This window comes from Bos indicus x Bos taurus, chromosome 18 (assembly GCF_003369695.1).
Source record: "Bos indicus x Bos taurus breed Angus x Brahman F1 hybrid chromosome 18, Bos_hybrid_MaternalHap_v2.0, whole genome shotgun sequence".
Taxonomy (NCBI): domain Eukaryota; kingdom Metazoa; phylum Chordata; class Mammalia; order Artiodactyla; family Bovidae; genus Bos; species Bos indicus x Bos taurus.
In genome coordinates this window covers 19,903,905-19,926,359 of record NC_040093.1, presented here as the reverse complement: position 1 = coordinate 19,926,359, position 22,455 = coordinate 19,903,905, and the positions used below count along the sequence as shown (strand labels likewise).

General features: G+C 51.4%; 1 protein-coding gene across 2 annotated transcripts; it reads left to right on the top strand.

Annotated features, from left to right (window-relative positions):
• Positions 1–6,346: 6,346 nt before the first annotated feature.
• On the top strand, positions 6,347–21,642 carry LSR (lipolysis stimulated lipoprotein receptor). Of its 2 annotated transcripts, XM_027514229.1 has the most exons (10): positions 6,347–6,769; positions 7,956–8,300; positions 13,846–13,965; positions 16,014–16,070; positions 16,621–16,767; positions 19,887–20,048; positions 20,213–20,272; positions 20,372–20,503; positions 20,782–21,413; positions 21,499–21,642. In XM_027514229.1, the coding sequence occupies exons 1-10, from the start codon at positions 6,661–6,663 to the stop codon at positions 21,532–21,534; spliced, it is 1,800 nt and encodes a 599-aa protein (XP_027370030.1). In that variant the 5' UTR covers positions 6,347–6,660; the 3' UTR covers positions 21,535–21,642. The 2 variants fall into 2 exon arrangements, with proteins under 2 accessions (XP_027370030.1, XP_027370031.1); XM_027514230.1 differs by lacking the exon at positions 16,014–16,070 and having other exon boundaries at positions 6,348–6,769.
• The last annotated feature ends 813 nt before the right edge of the window (positions 21,643–22,455 follow it).

The window sequence follows — 22,455 nt, the reverse complement described above, 5'->3', positions numbered from 1 at the left end:
ACAGATACGCAGGCATAAAGGCAGGACATCATTGTTTCAAGCTCCACTGGCTAATGTGACTTCCCAGAAATGTAAAGGGAGAGCTGGGTTTTCTCCCCTTTCCCTGCTATTGGGAGCCAGACATTTAAGGATTAGGACATTCAAAAACAACTGATACATACACAATACATGGGGATTTAGAAAGTCATTGTACAAACCCAGGGGAAGATGCAAGCTCAGAAAAGATCAGAGATGACCTTCAACCAGGAATTCTATAACTGGCAAAACTGTCCTTCAACAATGAGGGAGAAGTAAAAACATATCCAAATAAGCAAAAGCTTAGAGAGTTTGTTACCATTAGACTTGCCTGCAAGAAATCCAAAAAAGACTCCTTTAGTTTGAAATGAAAGGATGCTGGACAGTAACTTGAAATTACTTGAAAAAATAAAAGTCTCCAGTAGTTATAAATACATGGACAATTATAAAAGCTAACATTATTATACTAAAATCCAATTTTAGTTTGTCTACATGACTTAAAAAGCATAAAAAATTATTAACCTTTGTAATTGGGAAAACAATGTATAAAGGTATAGTTTGTGACCTTAATAATGGAAAGGAGATGATGGAGATGTATAGGAGCAGCGTTTTTACATGCTATTAAAGTTGTTGTCATTCATTTGCTCAGTTGTGTCCAACTCTTCTGCGAGCCCATGGACTATAGCCTACCAGGCTCCTCTGTCCATGGGATTTCCCAGGCAAGAATACTGGAGTGGGTTGCCATTTCCTTCTCCATGGGATATTCCTGATCCAGAGATTGAACTCATGTCTCCTGATTGGCAGGTGGATTCTTTACCACTGAACCACCTAGGAAGCCCACTATTAAGTTAATCAGGTATAAATTCAAACTGAAGTGTTATAAATTTAGGAAATTGTATGTAAAGTCATCCCATGGTAACCACAAAGGAAATAGCCATAGAATATACACAACAGGAAATGAGAAGGGAATCAAAATATTTCACTACAAAAACATTAACTGAACAAAGCAAGGGAGTAATGGGGCAATGAAGGACTAAAAAGCAATACGGCATAGAGAAAACAAATAGCAAAATGGCAGAAGTCATGACCAAGTGAGATTTATGCAGGAATGTAAGGGTGATTAAACATAAGGAAATCAACCAATGTAATACATCATGCTGATAGAATGAAGAGGGGAAATCATGTGATTGTCTCAGTTGATAAGGAAAAGACAATTGACAAACTCCAACATTCTTTAATGACAAAAACTCCTGGAAACTAAAAATAAAGGGAAAATTCCTCAACATGATAAAGGGTATTATGAAAATTAAAAAAACCATCATTCACAATGGTTAAAGACTGAAAGCTTTCCACCTATGACCAGGAAATAGACAAGGATGCCAACTTTCACCACTGCTATTCAACTTGATGCTGGAAGTCCCAACCACAGCAATCAAACGAGAAAAAGAAGTAAAAGGCACCCAAATTGGAAAGGAAGGGGTAAAACTATCCCTAATCTCAGATGACATGATTCTACATATAGAAAATCAAAAAGAATCCACTAACAATTGAACTCAGCAAAGTTGCAAGGTACAAGATTAACATTCAAAAATCCATTGTGTTTTTATACACCAGTATTGAACAATACCAAGAGGAAATTTTATTAAATTGTTAATTAACAATTTTATTTTACAATGGCACCTGTGATTAAAGAAGTAAATGTTTAGGAACAAATCTAATCATGTAGGTGAAAGATTTGTATGCTGAAACTACAAAAGATTGCTAATAGAAATTAAAGAATATTTAAATAAATGAAAGAGATTCTGTGTTCATGAGTGAATAGAAAGACTTAAAACTGTTAAGATGTCAACAGTGCCCAAAGCAATCTGCGGGTTCAACATGCTGCCTACCAAAATTCCAATAGACTTTTTCAAAGAAATGGAAGCAAATCTTTTGTATAGAATTGCACTGGACCCTTAACAACCCAAATAATCTTGAAAAAGAATAAAGTTCAAGGACTTACATGTCCCAACTTCAAAACTTACTACAAAGCTACAGAAATTAAAACAGTATGGCTCTGGCATAAGTGTAGACATATAGACCAATGGAATAGAATAGAAAACCCAGAAATAAACCCTTATATATATGGTCAATTGATTTTTTGGCAAGGGTGTCAAGATCAATTAGTGGGTAAAGGACAATCTTTTTAATAGTGATGGGAAAACTGGATAATCACATACAAAACAATTAAGTTATACACTTACCTTATACCATATATAAAAAAATAATTTAAAATTGATCAAAGACCTAACTTAAGAGCTAAAACTATTAAACTCTCAGAAAAACACTGGTGAAAATATTCATGACCTTGGATACAGCAACATTTTCACAGACATGACACCAAAAGCACAAGCAACCAAAAAAAATAGATAAACTAAACTTCATTAAATTCAGAATTTTTGTGAATCAAAGGACACTAACAAGAAAGTGAAAAGAAAATTGACAGAATAGGAACAAATATTTGCAAATTATATATCTGATGAAGGATTAATATTCAGAATATTAAAAAGAGCTCCTGGAACTCCTACAGGGAGTTCCCTGGTGGCTAGTGGTTAGGATTCTGGGCTTTCAGGCCAAGGTCAGGGAACTGAGATCCTGCAAGCTGTGTTTTGCATGGCAAAACAAACTCCTACAATTCAACAACAGGAAACCAAACAACACAAGTCAAAAATGGGGAGATGTCTGAAATAGATACTTCTTCACAGAAGACATACAAATGGCCAAGAAGTAGACGAAAAGATGCTTGAGGTCATTAGGGAAATGCATATCAGAAGCCCGATGAGATGCCACTTTATGCTAACTAGGAAGGCTCTAATCAAGAAAAGAGATAAACGGAGTGAAGTCAGACAAAGACAAATATCCTATGGCTTATATGTGGAATCTAAAAACACAAGATATAAGTGGACTTATTTACAAAAGAAACAGAGTCACAGATGTAGGAAACAAATCTATGGTTCTAAAAGGAGGGATAAACTGGGCGATCAGCAGGGCATATACATACTACTATATATAAAACAGATTACTAATAAGGACCTGTTGTACAGCACACAGAATTCTACCCAATACTCTGTAATGATCTATTTGGGAAAATAATAAAAAAAAAAGAGTGGATCTATGTATAACTGATTTATTTTCCTGTATACCTGAAACTAACACAACATTGTAAAATCAACTATATTCCAATAAAAATTTAAAAAGAGAAAGATAAAAACAAGTGTAGGTGAGGATGTGAACCCTTGTGCATTGCTGGTGGGAATGTAAAAGGTGCATGGATATGGAAAACTATTTGGAGGTTCTTCATGTTTAAAAATTCAAGTTTTCTATGAACTGGTAATCCCACTCCTAGGTATAAATCCAAAAGGATTGAAAGAAAATATCTGTATACCAGTGCTCACAGCAGCATTGTTAACAATAAGCAAAAGGTGGAAAACACCCAAGTATCTAACAACAGAAGTAGATGCATATAGTATCATGTGTGTGTATATATACAATGAAATACTATTCAGCCATAAAAAGAAAAGAAATTTTGTTTTCTTTGAAAATAAAACTTCATTTTATTTGAAATTAGTAATGGTTTTTCCAACGGTCATGTATGGATGTGAGAGTTGGACTGTGAAGAAAGCTGAGCACCGAAGAATTGATGCTTTTGAACTGTGGTGTTGGAGAAGACTCTTGAGAGTCCCTTGGACTGCAAGGAGATCCAACCAGTCCATTCTGAAGGAGATCAGCCCTGGGTGTTCTTTGGAAGGAATGATGCTAAAACTGAAACTCCAGTACTTTGGCCACCTCATGCGAAGAGTTGACTCATTGGAAAAGACTCTGATGCTGGGAGGGATTGGGGGCAGGAGGAAAAGGGGACGACAGAGGATGAGATGGCTGGATGGCATCACCGACTCAATGGACATGAGTTTGAGTGAACTCTGGGAGCTGGTGATGGACAGGGAGGCCTGGCATGCTGTGATTTATGGGGTCGCAAAGAGTTGGACATAACTGAGCGACTGAACTGAACTGAACTTCCTTATGGGCTTCCCCGGTGACTCAGCAGTAAAGAATCCACCTGCCAGTGCAGGAGACACAAGTTCAATCCCTGGGTTGGGAAGATCCCCTGGAGAAGGAAACGCCAACCCACTCCAGTATACCTGCCTGGGAAATTCCATGGACAGAGGAACCTGGAGGGTTACAGTCCATGGGGTCACAAAAGAGTCAGATGGGACTTACTGACTAAACAACAACTTCCTTATATTGGAGCATTGGTCAAAATTCAATACTGATACAAGTGTACATTTCTCAGGGGGGGTCAAAGTACCTACATGAGGCAAATTTTCTGAATTTCTTTTAGAGGTAGGATTTTTAAACCATATAAGATAATTAGAAACAATGTACACAAACAACATGTGTAATATAAGCCACAGCTCAAATTTAAGCTGCATAATTGAACTATTTAAATTACCTCAACTAACATTTGCTAATATTAAGAACACTGCATATTTTCAGTAACTTAAACGGGAGAAATCTTGATTTTTATATATGCTACAGTGTAGATGTATCTTGAAACATATGTAGTGAAATGAGCCAGACACAGGGGTCAAATGTCATTGATTCCACTTAAATGAGGTACCTAGAATAGGCAATTTGATAGAGAAAGAAAGTAGGACAGAGGTTACCAGGGGCTGGGGGCAGGTGGGAATGGGGAGTTATTGTTTAATAGGTACAGAATTTATATTGGGGGTGATGAAAAGATTAGGGTATACCTAAGTGGTTATGAGTGGGCTTCCCAGTCGGAGCTAGTGGTAAAGAACTTACCTACCAATGCAGAAGACATAAGAGACAGATTGGGAAGATTTGGGAAGATTCCCTGGAGGAGGGCATGGCAACCCACTCCAGTGTGCTTGCCTGGAGAATCCCATGGACAGAGGAACTTGGTGGGCTACGGTCCATAGGGTCACAAAGAGCCGGACAGGGCTGAAGCACCTTAGCAGGCACGCAGTGGTTATGAGTACACAACCATGTGAATGTAATTACTGCCACTGAATTGTATCCTCGCAAATGATTAAACTATCTTATGGTATGTATATTTTACCATAATAATAATAAAAAAAGAAGTGGGTGGACCGAGGCATGTGAGGTTGAAATTTTATACAAGTGGTCAGGGAAGGTGTCACCGCAAAAGTGACCTTTAAGTAAAGCCCTAAAGGATGTGGAGGATCAGGTGGATAACTGAGGGGAAGGTGTTCCCAAAACAGTGAAGGCAAGGGGCCTGAACTGGGAGGGTGAGTCATTCCCGAACGCTGAGTTGAGTAAGCCACGGGGTGAGTGCAGAGGTTCAGAGAGGGATCAGGCCACTTCTGCTGGGAAAGGGAGTCTTGGGAAAGTTTTGAGCAGAGGGTCGGGATCCAACTTGGATTTTAAGAAGATCCGTCGAACAAAGCATCCCTGGGTACCTAACCTGCCTCTCGGGGAGTCTCTTCAGAAGCTCTTCGTTCCCCAGATGAATTTCCCCTAGCCGCCATCGGGGGGCAACAGAGCCGCGTGAGCGCCTCGCATTCCAGGAGCCTGGCCTCGCCCGCCCCGCCCTCGGCGCAGGTGGCCCAGTCTCTAGGAATCCTTAGGCGGAAACCCGTCCCTAGTCCCATGCCTTCGCTCGGCCCCTTTAAGAGCCATAGTTTCCGGAGGCCTGACCCTGGGGCGGTAGACTCCCGGAGGCCAAACCAAGAGTTAGGAATGGGGGGGTGTAGAGGCGGAGAAAACTTCCAAAGTAGAATTCCAACTTTTCCTGGGCTCGATTCCCCTTGGGAGTTCCCTAAAGGCGGCAGACTTCCTTTCCGAGAATTTGGCTCGGTTGTTCATATCACCTAAGTGGAAGGCGCGCGAGGGCTGCGGCGCCTCCGTCCCCTGTGACGGGAGGACCCCCAGGGCTAGTGGCAAAGTCAAGCGCGGCAACTAACAGGCCTCTTCTAGCCCAAAGCTCGCTCAGATTCGCCCCTCCCCGTGGTGTGTACCTAGGCGGGTCCATCGCCAGCCGAGGAGAGGGGTGTGGGAAGAGAGGGAACAGGTGCGCGGCGCGCCCCGCCTCTCTCAACAGGTGAATCAACGCCGTTGAGTCTCTGTTCTCGTGATTCACACTCTGCCCGGCATGACCGAAGCAGGAGAGGGCCGGACCGCGATCCCTGGTCTTCAACCGCCCTCCCGGCGGGCTGGTCACTTGGTTCCAACCCTCTGGGCAGGAGCGCACCTGGGTCAGCCCACTTCCGGGGAGGGAGGTGGAGGAGCCCCTCCCCGCCGCCCACCCCCTAGCCCTGCCCTCAGCTCTCACCCTGTGTACCTGGGCCGATCCATTCCCCGGAGCCACGGGGGGTGGAGTGGCTCGCAGAGCCACAGTGGGACAAGCAAGTTTCTCCCTGAAAGCTGGACGCGTGCTCTTCATCAACTATGTTTCCTCTAGTTAAAAATCCTAGAATAGGGTAGGGTGGGCTTGGAATAGAGACAAGGAGCGGAAGCGGGAAGGGGAGGAGCAGGCACCCCTCCCAGTCTTGGTGGGGGCCGCGCCCCCTACCCTCCCGGTACCTGGGAGGGGACGTGCGGGCGCGACGCGCCCAGACAGCCGCGATGGCGCCTTTGGCCCGCCCGTTCTCCGGGGGACTGGAGTCCTGCCCGGGTACCCTGAGCTGGGGCGCGGTGGTCTTCGTGTGGCTTTTTCTGAGCACCTCGTGCACAGGTACGGAGCGCGGGGTCCCTGGTGCTGCAGGACGCTGGGAGGGCACTATAGAAGGGCGATGCCTGGAGTTCCAGCGCCTGGGAGGCAGGAGAACTGGGGGAGGGGGAGCGCAGAGACTAAGGCCTCCTGATCCCCAAGGTCTCCGGAGATCCCTGTGTGCCAGAGGGAGAAGAATTCTCTGTTAGTGCCTGAGAGCGCTCCTCCGCCCTTGTTCAGAGATAACAGGAAGTGAAACTCCCGGGACAGCGAACCCGGGAGCCGCAGGGAGAATGGGACTCTTTGTGGGGTGGGGGTGAAGGACCACCCGATCACTGACAAAGGCGGGGATGAGGACTCGGTAGCAGGTCGAGATTTCTGAGTCTTGGGGTAACAGGAAGAAGGCACCTGAGGGCTGGATCGGACGATTCCTAGGGGGTGAGATCAAGAAGCAGCGCCCAGGCGTCGGGTGGGTGCGGTATTGAAAATTCCCCACCCCCTAACCCAGTCATGTCGTAAGAATATCTGCGTAAGAGTCTGGTGAAACGGACTTATGAACTAACTTGGAAACCATCTTCTGCTGGATCTGATGTTTGTGGGCAGGGGGTTTCAGGGGGACTTTATCTTTCAGCAAGCAGTTTTGGCATATTCATTTGAGATGGCTTTGGGTAGGGCAAGGTGAAAGGCTGGTGGTGACATAACTGGGAGTTTAGCTACTATATGGAGAAGCAATCCAAACAACTCCAGAATCACCCTCCCCTCCGCCCCCCCCCCCAAATTCACAAAACCCGGAGTAACTTGGAACACTTGGTTGTTTTTGAAAGGGGGGCCTCGAGCACTGTGGGCTTTGGGGGGGCCATTTGGGCTTGTCTGTACAGGCCACAGACCCTTTCCATGAGAGGGTGGCCAAGGGAAGAGGGGACTGGAAGCTGCACTCTGCAGAGGCTGCACTCTGGTTAGAGGAATGGACAGGATGTTCCAAGGAATCTGGCTGTGTGACCTTGCAGTGGCCACTTCAACCCCCTGGGTCTCTTAAATGGGCATGATTATCAGAGCTGCCTTGAGGATTAAGGAACAATGTGTGCCTGGCACTCTCTAAAACCGTACACTTGTAAATGTCAGTGATGTGACAAGTAATGTGGCTTCTTCCCACTGAAGTACTTCCTTGCGCTCACAGCGGTCCCTCTGCTGACTCTCTTCTTGTCCTCAGCCCCCACCAGCGCCATCCAGGTGACTGTGTCAGACCCCTACCACGTGGTGATCCTATTCCAACCCGTGACCCTGCCCTGCACCTACCAGTTGACCACGACCCCCACGGCGCCCATCGTGATCTGGAAGTACAAGTCTTTCTGCCGGGACCGCATCGCTGATGCCTTCTCTCCTGCCAGTGTTGATAACCAGCTCAACGCCCAGCTGGCGGCTGGTAACCCAGGCTACAACCCCTATGTGGAGTGCCAGGACAGCGCACGCACCGTCAGGGTTGTGGCCACCAAGCAGGGCAATGCCGTGACCCTGGGAGACTACTATCAGGGCCGAAGGATCACCATCACAGGAAGTATGTGGGCAGGGGATTGGATGGGGTGGGCTTGAGTTTTGGTGTTGGCTCCCTCTTAGAAGTTCATCAGCATAGGTGTCTGAAAGCACTGGCCAAGGGATGAATTCTTCCTTCTACCCATCCATCCATCCCTTTATCTAACAGCAAAGATTTACCAAGCACCTAACGTATACCAGGCACCACTTGAGGCCCTGGAAATACAGCAGTAAACAAAATTATCAAATGCCTTCCCTCCTGGAGCTTGAATTCCAGTGAGACAGACAAATAAGGCAAACACAAGCCTGACAGGCTATGGTTCATGGTGTCACAAAAGAGTCAGACACGACTTAGCAACTAAACAACAATAATAAACATATACTTTCAAGTGCTTAAAGGTAAAGAAAAGTGGGTAATGGAGAGAGAGGCAGGGGTTCTGTAATAATACTTGTAATATCAGCAACAATAAGTAAAATTTATACAAGTAACAGGGGCTTGCCTGGTGGCTCAGTGGTAAAGAATCCACCTGCAATGCAGGAGCTACAGCAGACATGGGTTCGATCTCTGGCTTGGGAAGATCCCCTGGAGGAGGGCATGGCAACCCATTCCAGTATTGCCTGGAGAATCTCGTGGACAGAGGAGCCTGGTGGGCTACAGTCCATAGGTCACAAAGAGCAGGACTCGACTTAGCATACATGCATGCGTATAACTAATAACCTATAAAAGGCCTCCTGTGTGCTAGGCTCTAATCCAGGTTGATGTGAATTAGCTCACTTAGATGATAATAATGGAGTAAGTAGCTTCTGTTACTGTCACTTTACAAAGACCCAGAGAGTTAAAGTGACTTGCACAGGGTTACATAGCTAGTGGGATTATAAGTCAGCCCTTTGGAGCCTAGTCTCCAAGCTAGTAACCCCTCTGCTTACCCAGGAAGGTCAGCAAAGAACCCACCTGGAGGAGGTGACAGGAGTGAACCGAAGGAGGGATACTAATGGAGAAAGCCTACATCTTGCCAGGTGCTTTATGCCCATTTTACACTCAGGACAACTGAGTCACAGAGAGATCAAATAGTTCATCTTGGTGCACACATAGTAAAGGTCTGGCCCTGAGATTTGAACCTAGCCCTTGTCCTTCAGGGTCATGCTACCTACTCAGAGGAGGTGCCTCTTGGGACCAGGTTAGGGGTGGGGAAGTCGTTCATTCATTGATCCATTCACTTGGCATTTATTGGGCATCATCTAAGCGCCAGAAGCTATGGTAGTTGCTGGGGCTAGAGAGGTGATCAGGACAGATGATCCCTGCCCTCAAGGAGGTGATACTTCCGTGGGATGAAATAGGCAACAAATAAGCAGCAAAAGAGTAAGAGGATTTCAGAGGGTGCTGCCGAGTGCTACAAAGAAACCCCACCTGGGTGATCGGTGATCATGATTCAAGACTGCTGTGAAGATAATTTGAAGAGGAACTGGGACTGGGCCCTAAAGAATCCAGTGGGCAGAGAGGAGGGTGATGGGCAGCAGCGGGCAAGGGATAAAGGATGAGTGTTTTAATCATGGGCATGGGGGCAGAGGAGGGAAGGGGTCATCCCTTTGTAGACCCCAGGAGACCAGGCCTCAGAGCACACCCCTTCCCTCTCTGTCTGGACCATGGGCAGGGACCCAGCCTCTCAGTCTTGCTTCGGGGAGGGACTAGCCCTGCTGGCCTTGAATTTCCTTGGGCAGCTGTTCCTGTGGATAAAAGACTTTCAGCGGGGGTTCAGCCTCTATAAGTCCCTACCCCATAATCCAGGGGCTTCTCCAGCCTGGATCAGGTATGACCGGCCAGCACTGTTAGGACAACTCCCGTACTGAGAGTGCCCTTGAAGGCTGGCTGGAATCGTGTCCCCTTTGCTGAGTCCATCATGGGAGTGACCTTCGGGCTCCATCTGGGGCAGATTCTTCCTGCTCCAGAGGCCCACAGGCCCTGGGTTTTCAACCCTGGGCCTGGGTTTGATACAGGCCGTGATTTATAAACATCCATTGTGTGTATGTCCCTTCAGGAAACCCAGTAGCCACGGGAGCTTCCTCCATTTCAGCTTTGAGGATGGAGAAAAGCAGAGCTGCCTCTGCTGTTCCTAGGGTCACCAGCCACCCAAGTTTTAAAAGTGAAAGTCGTCCTGGGCAAGCCAGAGTGGTGTGCCTCAGCTTGGGTGGTTCCACTTCCACTTCCGTTGTTCCCCGCTTTGGGTGATGGGGCGCCTGGATCGGGGCCCTATTTCTACCTCTTCAGGCTGCTTGGGAACCATGTGCACCCCCTCTTGGTAGCGCTGGACCTGAGAGCCCTCTGAGATCACGAGGGCCGCCTCTGCGGTGTGCAGATGAGGAACCAGAGGCCCAGGGAGGGGGAGGGAAGCCCAGCTCCTGTGCCCAGCTGGAGACCTGGCATTTTCTCCCTGTATCTAAAACAATTAGAGCAATGCCCAGCCCAGGTGATGTCAGGACCAGACCCAGACTGGGAACAGGGTGCGGCCGGGAGGAAGGAGGTGAACTCAGGCCTTAGAAAGGATCAAAAGAAGCCGGAAAGCCATGTTTTTCGTGAGTTTTGAAAACATCATATAGGCCAAACAAAACGCATTGAGGCCCAGATCCGGCCCACAGGACCAGATTTCAGCTCCCGGCCTAGGAGCTCTTGGAGTGGGCGGGGGCTGCCTTCAGGCCCCACTCCAGCTTTGGGCAGGGCCCTGGTCTAGGGTTCTGGTTTTAGAGAGGTGCGTTCAGAGTCTGATTCAAAGATACGAGTGGAAAAAACGATGGGCTGAGAGGGCGTTATAGAGAATTCAGAGGATTTGGGAGAATGTAGATTAGAGTTTTAGGATGATTCCATGAAAGAATATATACAAAGGTACCTAACACATAGTAAAAAATCAATAACTGGGGGCTGGATGCTTGACCATAAAGGAGAATGTCAGTGCCCAAGGTCACCCTACCTTCCCTTCACTTTAAACTCAGTCGCCACCTCCACAACAGAGGCACTTCCTGTCTGAGTTCGGTACTGCTTATCACCATCTGAAGCACAATATGTTTAAATTTTTTATTTGTCTCTCTTTCCAGTTAGGAGCTTGAGCCCTGTCTGGGTGGGGATTCCTAGCTGTCCTCTAGAGCAGTGGTTCTCAAACATGTGGGTCTTAGGGTCACTTTACACACTTACTGAGGTCCTCAAAGAACTTTGTTTTTACAGCTAGAAAATTGAGAAAAGTTAAAAAAAATTTTTTAATGATAATAAAGTATGCATGCTGTGCTAAGCCGCTTCACGTGCTATGCTAAGTGTCCGACTCTTTGCAACCCTGTGGACTGTAGCCCGCCAGGCTCTTCTGTCTATGAGATTCTCCAGGCAACACTGGAATGGGTTGCCATGCCCTCCTGCAGGGGATATTCCTGACTCAAGGATGGAACTCATATCTTTTCTGTCTCCTGCATTGGCAGGTGGATTCTTTACCACTCGCGCCACCTGGGAAGCCCTAATAAACTATAGATTAGTCTAAATAACATACTTTTATGAAAAAATAACCATATTTCCCAAAACAAAAAAACTTTCATGAAAATGTATGATGTTGCTTTTATATTTTTGCACATCTTACAGTCTGGCTGCATAGAAGCTGGGTTCTCAAAGCAGCTTCTGCATTCAGTATATTGTGATAACACATGCCTGTAACTTGTGGAAAACTCCACACTATACTCATGAGATTAATGAAAAAGGCAAATATCTTACTATTATGGTGAAAATAACTTTGACCTCAGGGACCCCCTGTGAAAAAGTCTGGGCAACCCTAGGCTTCACGGAGCACACTTTTGAGAACTGTTGCTCTCTAGTATGGCAGTACCTCAGATACTGCCTGAAACATCAGATGCATTCAATGCGTCAGATACTGAATGACTGTATCACATGCCTAATTGAGGATAGCCACGTGTCTAGAACACTGAGGAAAGTCAGTGTGAGGAGGAAAGGGGTTCATTTCCCGATACTGACCAGGGCCTGGGGACTCCAGGTTCTGCTCACCTGGAGCCCACCTTACCCTGGGGTGGGCTCATGGCCAATCAGCCCCTAAGCAGGCTGATAGAATTTGGCAGTAGGGCAGGGGAGCTGTGTCAGTGGGGTGGAACCAGCCCTGGGAGGGTCTGAGAACACAGAGCCAGGCCAGAGGACCAGCCGGAGTGCACGCCAAAGCAGGGTGAGCCCAGCACGTGGTGGGGGACAATGAGCAGGCCGGCGTGTCTGGGGTCTGGACGAGTAGAGGAGGACGGTGTAGATGAGGCTGGTGTGGTAACCAGTGGTCAGATGGCTCCAAAGGCCTTGTGGGCCAGGCTAAGGCGTTGGAATGGTGTGCTGTCGTTGTTGTTCAGCCACTAAGTTGTGTCTAACCCTTTTGCCACCCCATGGACTGTAACCCACCAGGCTCCTCTGTCCATGGGATGTCCCAGGCAAGAAATCTGGAGTGGGTTGCCATTTCCTTTGCCAGGGGATCTACCCGACGCAGGGATCGAACCTGTATCTCCTGCACTGGCAGGCGGATTCTTGATTGCTAAGCCACCCGGGAAGCCCTTGGAATGGTGTAGGTAGGCACTGAAAGGAGGTTTTACTATGGATGTGAGGTCTTTCCAAAGAAGGAAGAAGGCTCTGGTTCTTTCATTCCTTTGGCAACTGACTGATGCTCGGGTACTGCCGAGTGCGGCACACACAGTGGCTGCCCTCTGAGCCGTCCTGGGGAAGGGTTGGAGGTTCTTGGGGCAGGTGCTGGGTAGGTCCCTGGGAGCCAGAGCAGCTGGGGAGAAAGGCTGTGAGGATACTCTGTGAGGATGTCTCTGGCTGGTTCCTATGGTTCCTACCTCCTGTGCGCCACAGGCCCAAGGTGGAGTTGCCCACCCCGTAGAATGGCTGAGGGATTTAACTAATTAGGGCCTGAGGAGTAGAGAGGAAACCGGATGTGGGGATGTGCAGAAAGACTTTCATTATTGCTGTAATTAACAGGCTCCTTGCCTGGGGCTGTGTCACAGGAGCGTCCCTAGCCCTGGGCCTTGACCTGATAGCTGGATGGAGGAGGGAACTGGTCTAAGTCTCTCCCTCACACCCCCGCCTTCTGCTGGGTGTGTGAGTCTCCTGCTTCCTGGAATCTGACCTGTTTATCTTTGCCTCCTTACCCAGGCCCCAGTCCCTAGGTCTGCCCTAAGCTCCATGGCGGGTCGTGTCAGGGGCCTGACTTTTGTTCTGAGAGGTGGGATGGGGAGGGTAGGGGAGGGGGGATCGTGGGGGGTGTAGAGGCCGTAAGCTGACTAGAGTCAGACCATCCCGGCCCACCACCCCCGTTTTCCCCACAGCTATACAGCTCATCAGTAATTTCAGCAGACTGCTCTTTTCTCCAAGACAGGAAAGATAACAGTCCCACCTCACAGACTGCTTGAAGTTCCCCATGTGAAAGGTTTAGAACAGAGCCTGAGAGGTGTCAGGCCCTCAGGATGAGGGATTGAATCCCCCCCGCCCCCTTCCCCCCAGGCGCCCCGCACCCGCTTGGCCCTCACCCGTCTACCCCCTGCCACAGATGCTGACCTGACCTTCGACCAGACGGCTTGGGGGGACAGCGGTGTGTACTACTGCTCCGTGGTCTCAGCCCAGGACCTCCAGGGGAACAACGAGGCCTATGCAGAGCTCATCGTCCTGGGTGAGTCTGGGCCCTGAGGGACAGGGTTGGGGATGGGCCTCTCCTGCTACTCCTGTGTGTCCGCCCTCTGCCCTCCTGCTTTCTCTCTGGGCTCTGTTGCCTGCTTTGCTCTCCCCCCACAGCACCACCAGTCACTTGGGCTTATCTGTATCCTCCACCCCAGACAGGGACCCCCTCCCCAACCCCGCAACATTTCAAATAAGCCAGAGCCAAACCAGGAGTGGAGAGGAATGGGGCCTCTACCCCTTCCTGGCCTCAGTCTTTAAGCACAGAAATGGTCAGAGTGGATGGGCATTGAACCAGGAGGGGTGATGGCGTGTGTAACCGAGAAGCTGCTTCATCCTTACCCCGCAACGCGCACCCTCCCCGCCCCGCCACTCCCAAGGCCACATCTTACCCCACAGTCCCTCTGCCCTGCTGGGATGGTGCTGTGTGGTTTGCATAGTTAGTGCTCCCCTCAAGCAAGCCCTCCCCCCACATACCCAGGAGTGGGCTGGGATACCCGCCAGCAGCCCCCACCCCCCTGTGAGGCCCCCCTGCCACGTGTGGAAGGGATGCTGCTGTTAGCCAGATGCTCTGTTCTCGGTTGACACATATAGGCCCGTGTGGCATGTGCTATATGTGACATGCTGTTGGGCCACACGCTGCCATCATCACACGCATGATGCAAGGTGACCCACGTGTGCACGAGCACACAGGATGGGGGACCACGCCCCAGGGTGCTCAGATCACGTGACAAGAGTTCATGTCTGGGTGACAGAATGCACGCACCCACGGCCCATAGAACTCGTGCGTGTTCTTCTGTAAAATGCACAGTCTACATCAGCATGTCTCAAAATTTAGTCTCAGGAGCCAGTTACACTCAGGTTACTGAGGATTGCAAAGAAGGTTTGTTTAAGTTTTTGTGGGTTACATTTACAGTTGCTTAACATATTAGAAATTGAAACTGGCACACAAGCATTACCATCAGAGCAAATGACGTCATCACGTGTGATGGAGCCTCAGGAAAGCTCCGCTGTATCTCTACTGAAGGAGAGTTAAAAAGGGCAGTGGCTTAGTTATCTGGAACGTGGCTTGGCCTCCGGGATGGGACCACACTTTGAGAACCACTGTTTTACCTGCTGGACGCCCCCTCCTGGGGGCAGGCGGCATGGGGTGCTGATGTACAGCCAGGTGTGTGGACACCCCTGGAGATACAGCACTTGTGCGGCACAGAGTGGTGGGTGGCACCTAAAGGAGGCACCAGCTGGGTCATGAAACTTACACAGGGGACCTTGGTGGGCAGAGAACCTGGGCCATACTGTGACTTTTATGGGCTGTAAGGCACTTTTAAAAATTATGTTTGTTTTTATTTGGCTGCGATGGGTCTTTCTTAGTTGCAAACTCTTAGTTGTAGCATGTGGAATCTAGTTCCCTGACCCGGGACTGAACCCAGGGCCCCTGCCCTGGGAGCAGGAGCATGGAGTTTCAGCCACTGGACCACCAGAGGAGGCCCCCTGGACTGTAGGCACTTTTGCTTTCAAGGGCCTCTTCCTCCAGATTAAAAACAAAAATTCTTTTACAGTTAGATTGTTACAAAGACCATTCATTACTATGTATTCAGTATTGTTACATTTTCTTCTTCAGCCTTTACAATACAGTTAAGACATTTTCCTGGGCCCTAGTGTACTGTCTTCCTGAGCCTCATGGACTAGGACTGTCCTTACCTGGGATGGTAGGACCGTGTATGTGTGGAAGAGATGGAATCCCAAACTGAGGTCCCACCTCCTGAGCCCATGGGATGTGTCCTGGCACCCTTCTGGGCAACAGAATCCTCTGTGGGGACAGTGTGTGAGTGAATCATGTGACACAAGCCTTCTGGAAGACAGCACCCACAGGGGATGGGGGTGTGGAGGGCAGGAACCGCATGCTAGGACCCTCCTAGGCACCTACCCCATCTCTTCTGCAGAGCACGCCTCTACCCTAATGTGCCTGGAGCTGGGCTTCAGGGCAGGGATGGCCTGGGCTGGCCCTGGTCAGCATAATCTGTCTCTCTTTTGTCCCTCCAGGCAGGACCTCGGGGGTGGCCGAGCTCTTACCTGGTTTTCAGGCGGGGCCCATGGAAGGTACGGGGGTTGAGTTCCCCCACATACCACTTATCGCTTCTAAATATCCTCCCCCTTTTCTAAACACAGTTTGCTCGGACCCCACTAATAACCCCACCGATTCCGGGCGTCTAGCGGCCTGGCTCTGGGCCGTGGGCTGGGCTGGCTGGCGAGGGGCCTGGGGTGTAGACAGAGGGCTCCCGTGACTGGTGCCTGTGGTGCTCTTCTAGCGCTCGGGGTCTGGGCAGCTGGCTCTGTCCCCTCTCAAGGCTACAGCCCATCTTCTTCTGGCTAGGTCTGCTCTCGTTTACTGCCTTGTCCAGATGAGCCCCAGGTGGGTTCCCTAACCTTGGGGCTGACCTGGGTTGTAGTGGAGTGGGCATCCCTCTGCGACTGTACCCCAGCCCCTGGCTTGGAGACTCCAACAAGGGCTGGGGCTGCAGCTTTCCCAATGGGCTTTGCAGACAGGTGCCGTCCCCGCCACCGCCCCCTCCCCACTCCGCCCCCAGTGCCCACATCCCTATTCCCGTCCAGGCCTCCTGGCTCAGGGCCAGTTCTTGTGTCCCCGCAGACTGGCTGTTCGTGGTCGTTGTCTGCTTGGCGGCCTTCCTCGTCTTCCTCCTGTTGGGCATCTGCTGGTGTCAGTGCTGCCCCCATACCTGCTGCTGCTACGTCAGGTGCCCCTGCTGCCCGGAAAAGTGCTGCTGCCCCGAGGCCCGTGAGTACCCCTCACCCGCCGCACGCCCACTCCCACTCAGCGTCTGTCCTGCTGCCCCGAGGCCCGTGAGTACCCTCACCCGCCGCACGCCCACTCCCACTCAGCGTTTGTCCTGCTGCCCCGAGGCCCGTGAGTACCCCTCACCCGCCGCACGTCCACTCCCACTCAGCGTCTGTCCTGGGCCCAAGGGGAGGAGGCGCCCGTCTGCCTGCCTCCTGGGACAGTGTCACTCTGGAGGTCATGAGGGGAGTAGTTTGGGGAAAAGTGGGCCAAGGAGGACCTGCTACTTTACATTATCATTTACATCAACTCTTCACTTACTTTTTTACTTTTCATTTATTTCAAGTCTTTCCTTTTGAAGGTAAAATTATGCACAAGGTAAAAAAAAAATTCAAATAGTACAAAACATTGTTCACCGGGAAGTAAAAGTCCTTTTAAAAACAAAATCTGAAGTGAAAGAGGTCAGAAACCAAGCGAGGTTTACAGCCCCCCAAATTTAAGCACCTTTTAACAACCCACATCCACATAAGGATGCTGGATTTTTCCACGGATGCCGTTTAAGGACCATCCAGCGCATCAGATTGAGGGCAGGAGGAGAAGGGGACGACAGAGGATGAGATGGTTGAATGGCATCACCGACTCGATGGACATGGGTTTGAGTGGACTCCCAGAGTTGGTGATGGACAGGGAGGCTTGGCGTGCTGCGGTTCATGGGGTCACAAAGAGTCGGACACAACTGAGCGACTGAACTGAATTGAACTGAGCACATCAGAGAGGGTCTGGGATTAGACATGGACCCGAGGTGGAGGGGGAAGAAGCAAACAGGAGAGGTGGGAAAGGAAGAGAGAGGTGCCTCCCTCCTGCCGCCCCACTTCCCCCCTTGGGGACATCAGTGCTTCCAGTTCCCTGGTTACCTTCCCGAGAGCACCTCTGTACTCAGTTATTGGGAAGTTTCCATCAACTCTGACATGGAAGTTCTAGACCCAGACACCTGCTCTCTTGTTCCTTGTACTAAAAGTAGGCCGTGAAAACATACTTCTCTACTAGTTCTCAGTGAGGGCGCCTCACCTTTTCCTTTGTCACTGTCAAGTTCACCATATCTTTGGTTGACAGACAGATGACCCTGGCGGCTAGAAAGAAATAACTTTACATGTTAGGAGCACCTAGACTAGGAGAGACCAACAGAGGGACAGACCTGCCCCCTCTCATGGCACCTGCTCATTTCTAGGCCAAGAGTGAACACGTGGTAGAAAGAATTACCCCGGTGGCTCAGATGGATGTGTGTTAGCATCCTGACATTTAAGGTTTCCACGCGCCGTGACTCCAGTGTAATTAACACAGTCCAGGTTAAAATCATAGGCAGTCATCGCAAGCTTGGGCAGGTGGAGGTTTGAGGCCTGGCTAGACCTCTTTACCTGTTGGGAAGTCCACTGAAGGACTTCCCCTCTCAACCTCAGTTTCCTCCTCTGTAAAATGGGGCCACAGCAGAGCCTGCTGTACAGCATGAGTCAGGATCCCGTGAACTGGTGTGTCCCGCATTTAGAGTGGGGCTTGGCCTACACAGAGCGTTCCACGCCCACAGCTGCCAGACATTGCTGCCGTCAGCATTGGTAATGACCGAGGGCCAGGATGCAAATTAGAGCCCCTGCCACTCACACCATGTGACCTCAGGTGAGCAGCTGGTTTCCTTCTCTGCAGGGTCCTGCCATCACGGGGTGTCATGAGCATTAAGGGAAATGCTGTGTGTCAGGGCCCAGCACAGGGCCACGGCTCAGACCATGCTGGCTAATTTTCTGGTCACTGACTGAACTCAGCAGTGGGCAACCTGTTTCACCACCGCCTGGAGAAATCAAATCCACTGCTCTCTGGAGGCCCACACTGGCCATCTCCTCCCTCTCAACATTTTTAGTTGTGGGTGTCTTGCCTATTACTTGCGGGGGTGGGTGTTAGTCCATTTCACAGGTGGGGTAGGATTCCCCCCAGGGGTGCAAACAAGTTTGCAGTTAACCCCGCTAATTAAGGCAGGGACCAGGACTGTGAATGCCAGTCCCAGGGCTCAATTTCCTCCACCCTGAGACCCTGCTCCCCCAAACTGAGATCCCATTAACTCCCCGCCAGAGGCCCTGTTATTTCTGCCACAGCCACAGCCCTCCTGAGCCGTCCTAGAGCAGCAACTCCCAGAGCTAATTATAAAACAGCACGTCCGCCAACTGCTGAGGGGCTTCTTCGGTGTGTGTGTGTGGCGGGGGGGTGCGGTAAGCACTGAGCCTTCTGCTGCCCAGCTGAATTGGGTGAAGGGAGCTTTCTGAGCCTGATGCCCCACTCCATCTTCCCAGTGGGGTTTGGCCTACACAGAGCGTTCCATCATCTTTGGAGTTCCAGGACGAAAGCAACTTGCCTAGGCCCATGACTGCCTCAGAGCAGCCACCAGACCCCAGCCTCTTGCCCGGGGAGGAGGGTGCTGGGGAGGATGTGCCCTTGAGTTGTCAAGCCTAGAACCGGGCGGGGGCGGGATGGGTGTGGCCCCCAAGGTGGAAACACTAGAGGAGATGCTTTGCTGGTTGGCTGAGGAAGTGAATGCTGAGGTTCCCAAGACGGCTTCCCATCACCTCGGGGTCTGGAAGAGTCTGCAGGGAGGACCAAGCAGGCAGGAAAGGGGAGCAGGCATGGGATCCCCGCCCCCAGATGATCCATTTTTCTAATGCAAGGGCTCGGATGTCAAAGGGAACACTTATTTCTGGCTTGTGGGTCCAACACATTGGTGTTTGTCTACAAGACACCTCTGTCCCTGTTGCTCTGTAAGAACGCAGGTCCAGAGTGGCCGTGTCCTATGATAAGTTGGCAGCAGAGTTTGACGTAAAACCTTGTCAGATGCTGGGAAACCACTGTACTGTCAAACAAACTGGCATTCCTGATTGGGGCCGCCGGTGTACACCCTCCCATCCTAAAACTCTTGTGGGGAACGGCTCAGGAGGTGTGGACTCAACGCAGCTCATGTCCTCTGACCTCAGGGACCCTATAGCAACCAACCAAGCACACAGGGAAGCTCTTCAACAGGGGACTGGGGAGAAGGCCTGTGGCCCCTGGGGCTCTTCTCATGCTGTGTGTGTTCTCCCCAGTATACGCTGCAGGCAAAGCTGCCACTTCGGGCGTTCCAAGCATTTACGCCCCCAGCACCTACGCCCACCTCTCCCCTGCCAAGACCCCACCCCCGCCAGCCATGATCCCCATGGGCCCTCTCTACAATGGGTACTCTGGAGACTTCGACAGGAATAGCTCAGGTGAGGCCCTGGGGACAGCCAGGAGTAGCTGGTGGGAGGTGGAGGGATGCAGGGAGGCTGGGCATATGGCTATTAAGGGGTCTGGAGTTGGAAGAGGGAATTGGGGGCAGAGGGCAGGGGGCTGGGAATGCACGGTTTTGCTCCTGACAGCCAATCTCCCCCAGTTGGCGGCCACAGCTCCCGGGTACCCCTGCTTCGTGACACAGACAGCAGCGTGACCTCTGGTGAGAACCAATCCTTACGAAGTTGAACATGCCTATAGGGGAGGTGGGGTGGTCAGCATCCAACCTCTGGAACTGATCACCTCCAACTCCTATCCCTAGAGATCCGCAGTGGCTACAGGATTCAGGCCAACCAGCAGGACGACTCCATGCGGGTCCTATACTACATGGAGAAGGAGCTGGCCAACTTCGACCCTTCTCGACCCGGGCCCCCCAATGGCCGTGTAGAACGAGGTGAGCCTTAGGATCTGAGGGATTCTTGAGGGGGCTGGGGGAAGCAGGTCTCCCTGATAATTGCCCAGGGACGCTTGCTGCACATCCTGAACACAATCCCTCATTCCCTACCATGGCCACAGTGAAGTGTACAGAACCCTGCAGATCGTCACTAAATAGGTGAGAAGCCTGGGGCTCCCTTGAGAAGAATGTATGAGCCAAATGAGTGACACTGCTGGGCCCCTGACATTAGGTCCTGACCACCTCCCACCAGTAAGAGACACCTTCCTTCCCTACAGCCATGAGTGAAGTCACCTCTCTCCACGAAGACGACTGGAGATCCCGGCCTTCACGGGGCCCTGCCCTCACCCCCATCAGGGATGAGGAATGGGGTCACCACTCCCCCCGGAGTTCCAGGCGGTGGGAGCAAGAGGCCCCCATGGAGCGGCCAGGGAACAGCCGGGGTGCGGGGCGGCCCCGAGCCCGCTCTGTGGATGCTCTGGATGACTTTACCCGGCCAGGCTCTGCTGAATCAGGGAGGAGATCTCCCCCAAGCAGTGGGAGGAGAGGCCGGGCCTATGCACCGCCGCGAAGTCGCAGCCGCGATGACCTCTATGACCAAGACCAAGACGACTCCAGGCACTTTCCACACTCCCGGGATCCTCACTACGATGACTTCAGGTCTAGGGACCAACCTCATGGTGACCCTCGGGCCCGCTACCAGCGCTCCCGGGACCCTAGGGATGATGGCTCCAGATCCAGGGACCCCCCCTATGACGGGCGGCTACTAGAAGAGGCCTTGAGGAAAAAGGGGCCAGCGGAGAGGAGGCCTTACAGGGAGGAAGAGGAAGAAGAGGCTTACTACCCTCCAGCGCCTCCCCCTTACTCTGAGACTGACTCCCAGGCTTCACGGGAGCGGAGGCTTAAGAAGGTGAGTGATAAGGCCCTGAAAGCCTTCCTGGACTCTCTTCTCCAGTCCTCCCTGGCTCACATCCATCTTTCTTTTTCCTTTGCAGAACTTGGCCCTGAGTCGGGAAAGTTTAGTCGTTTGATCCCAACATTTTGTATGTAGTTTTTGTACTTTTTTTTTTTTTAATTGGAGGGATCATTGATGATCTTCTCTTTGTAAAACTAATAAAACTTCTGATCACAAGTCTTGAGTCCGGAGGAAAGCATTTGTTTTGTCGCGCGAGGTGGGGAGCCCGGACAGCTGCTGTGTGTGTCTGCAAAAGGCCGCATGTCCAGTTCTCTCATGGGACCTGTGTCCCGAGCCAGGAGGAAAGGACCGGCTCTGCCTTCTCCGACCCTCCACCGGCCGGAGTACGTGCCCCACGCTAGCTCCGCCCCGCCCTGCGTGCGCGCTCCGGCCCCGCCCAGACGTGCGCATGCGCCCGGGGTATCCGCTTTCGCGCACTTCAGTCCGGTCGACGAGGGCGCGCGTGCGCGCTCCCCTCCATCCACCCAACGCCCCCCTCCCCCGCCCCACCCCCCCGACCTACTTTACTGTCTCCAAACCCAGCCGCCTGCCTCGTCCCCGGCGACCAGAGGCCTTCTTCCAGGTCCCCCGGAGTTCCATCCGGGCCCACGTTCCACTCGGGCGGCCCGCCGGCGGGTGCCGGGAGACAGCGGCAGCGACCTCGCTCCCAGCCGAGACCTGGGCCCGCGCGCCCGCCCTCCGTCGGAGACAGACAGCGCGCGCGCTCCCCAGGGGCTGCCCTCCCCCCTCGCGCGCGTCGGCCCCGGGCTCGCGCCGCCGCTGCCGCCGCGCGCGCGCAGCTCAAGTAAAGGAGGAAAAAAAAAAGGGGGAAAAAATAGAAAGCGGCGGCGGCTGCAGCAGCGATCCGCCGCCGTACTGGGCCAGGCCGGGCGGCGGACACGCAAGCCGGCGATCCGGGGGAGAGGCGGAGGCCATCCTGGGCGGGCCGGGTTTAAAAAAAAAGTCGCGGCGGCGGCTACTCAGGGAAGGAGGCCCG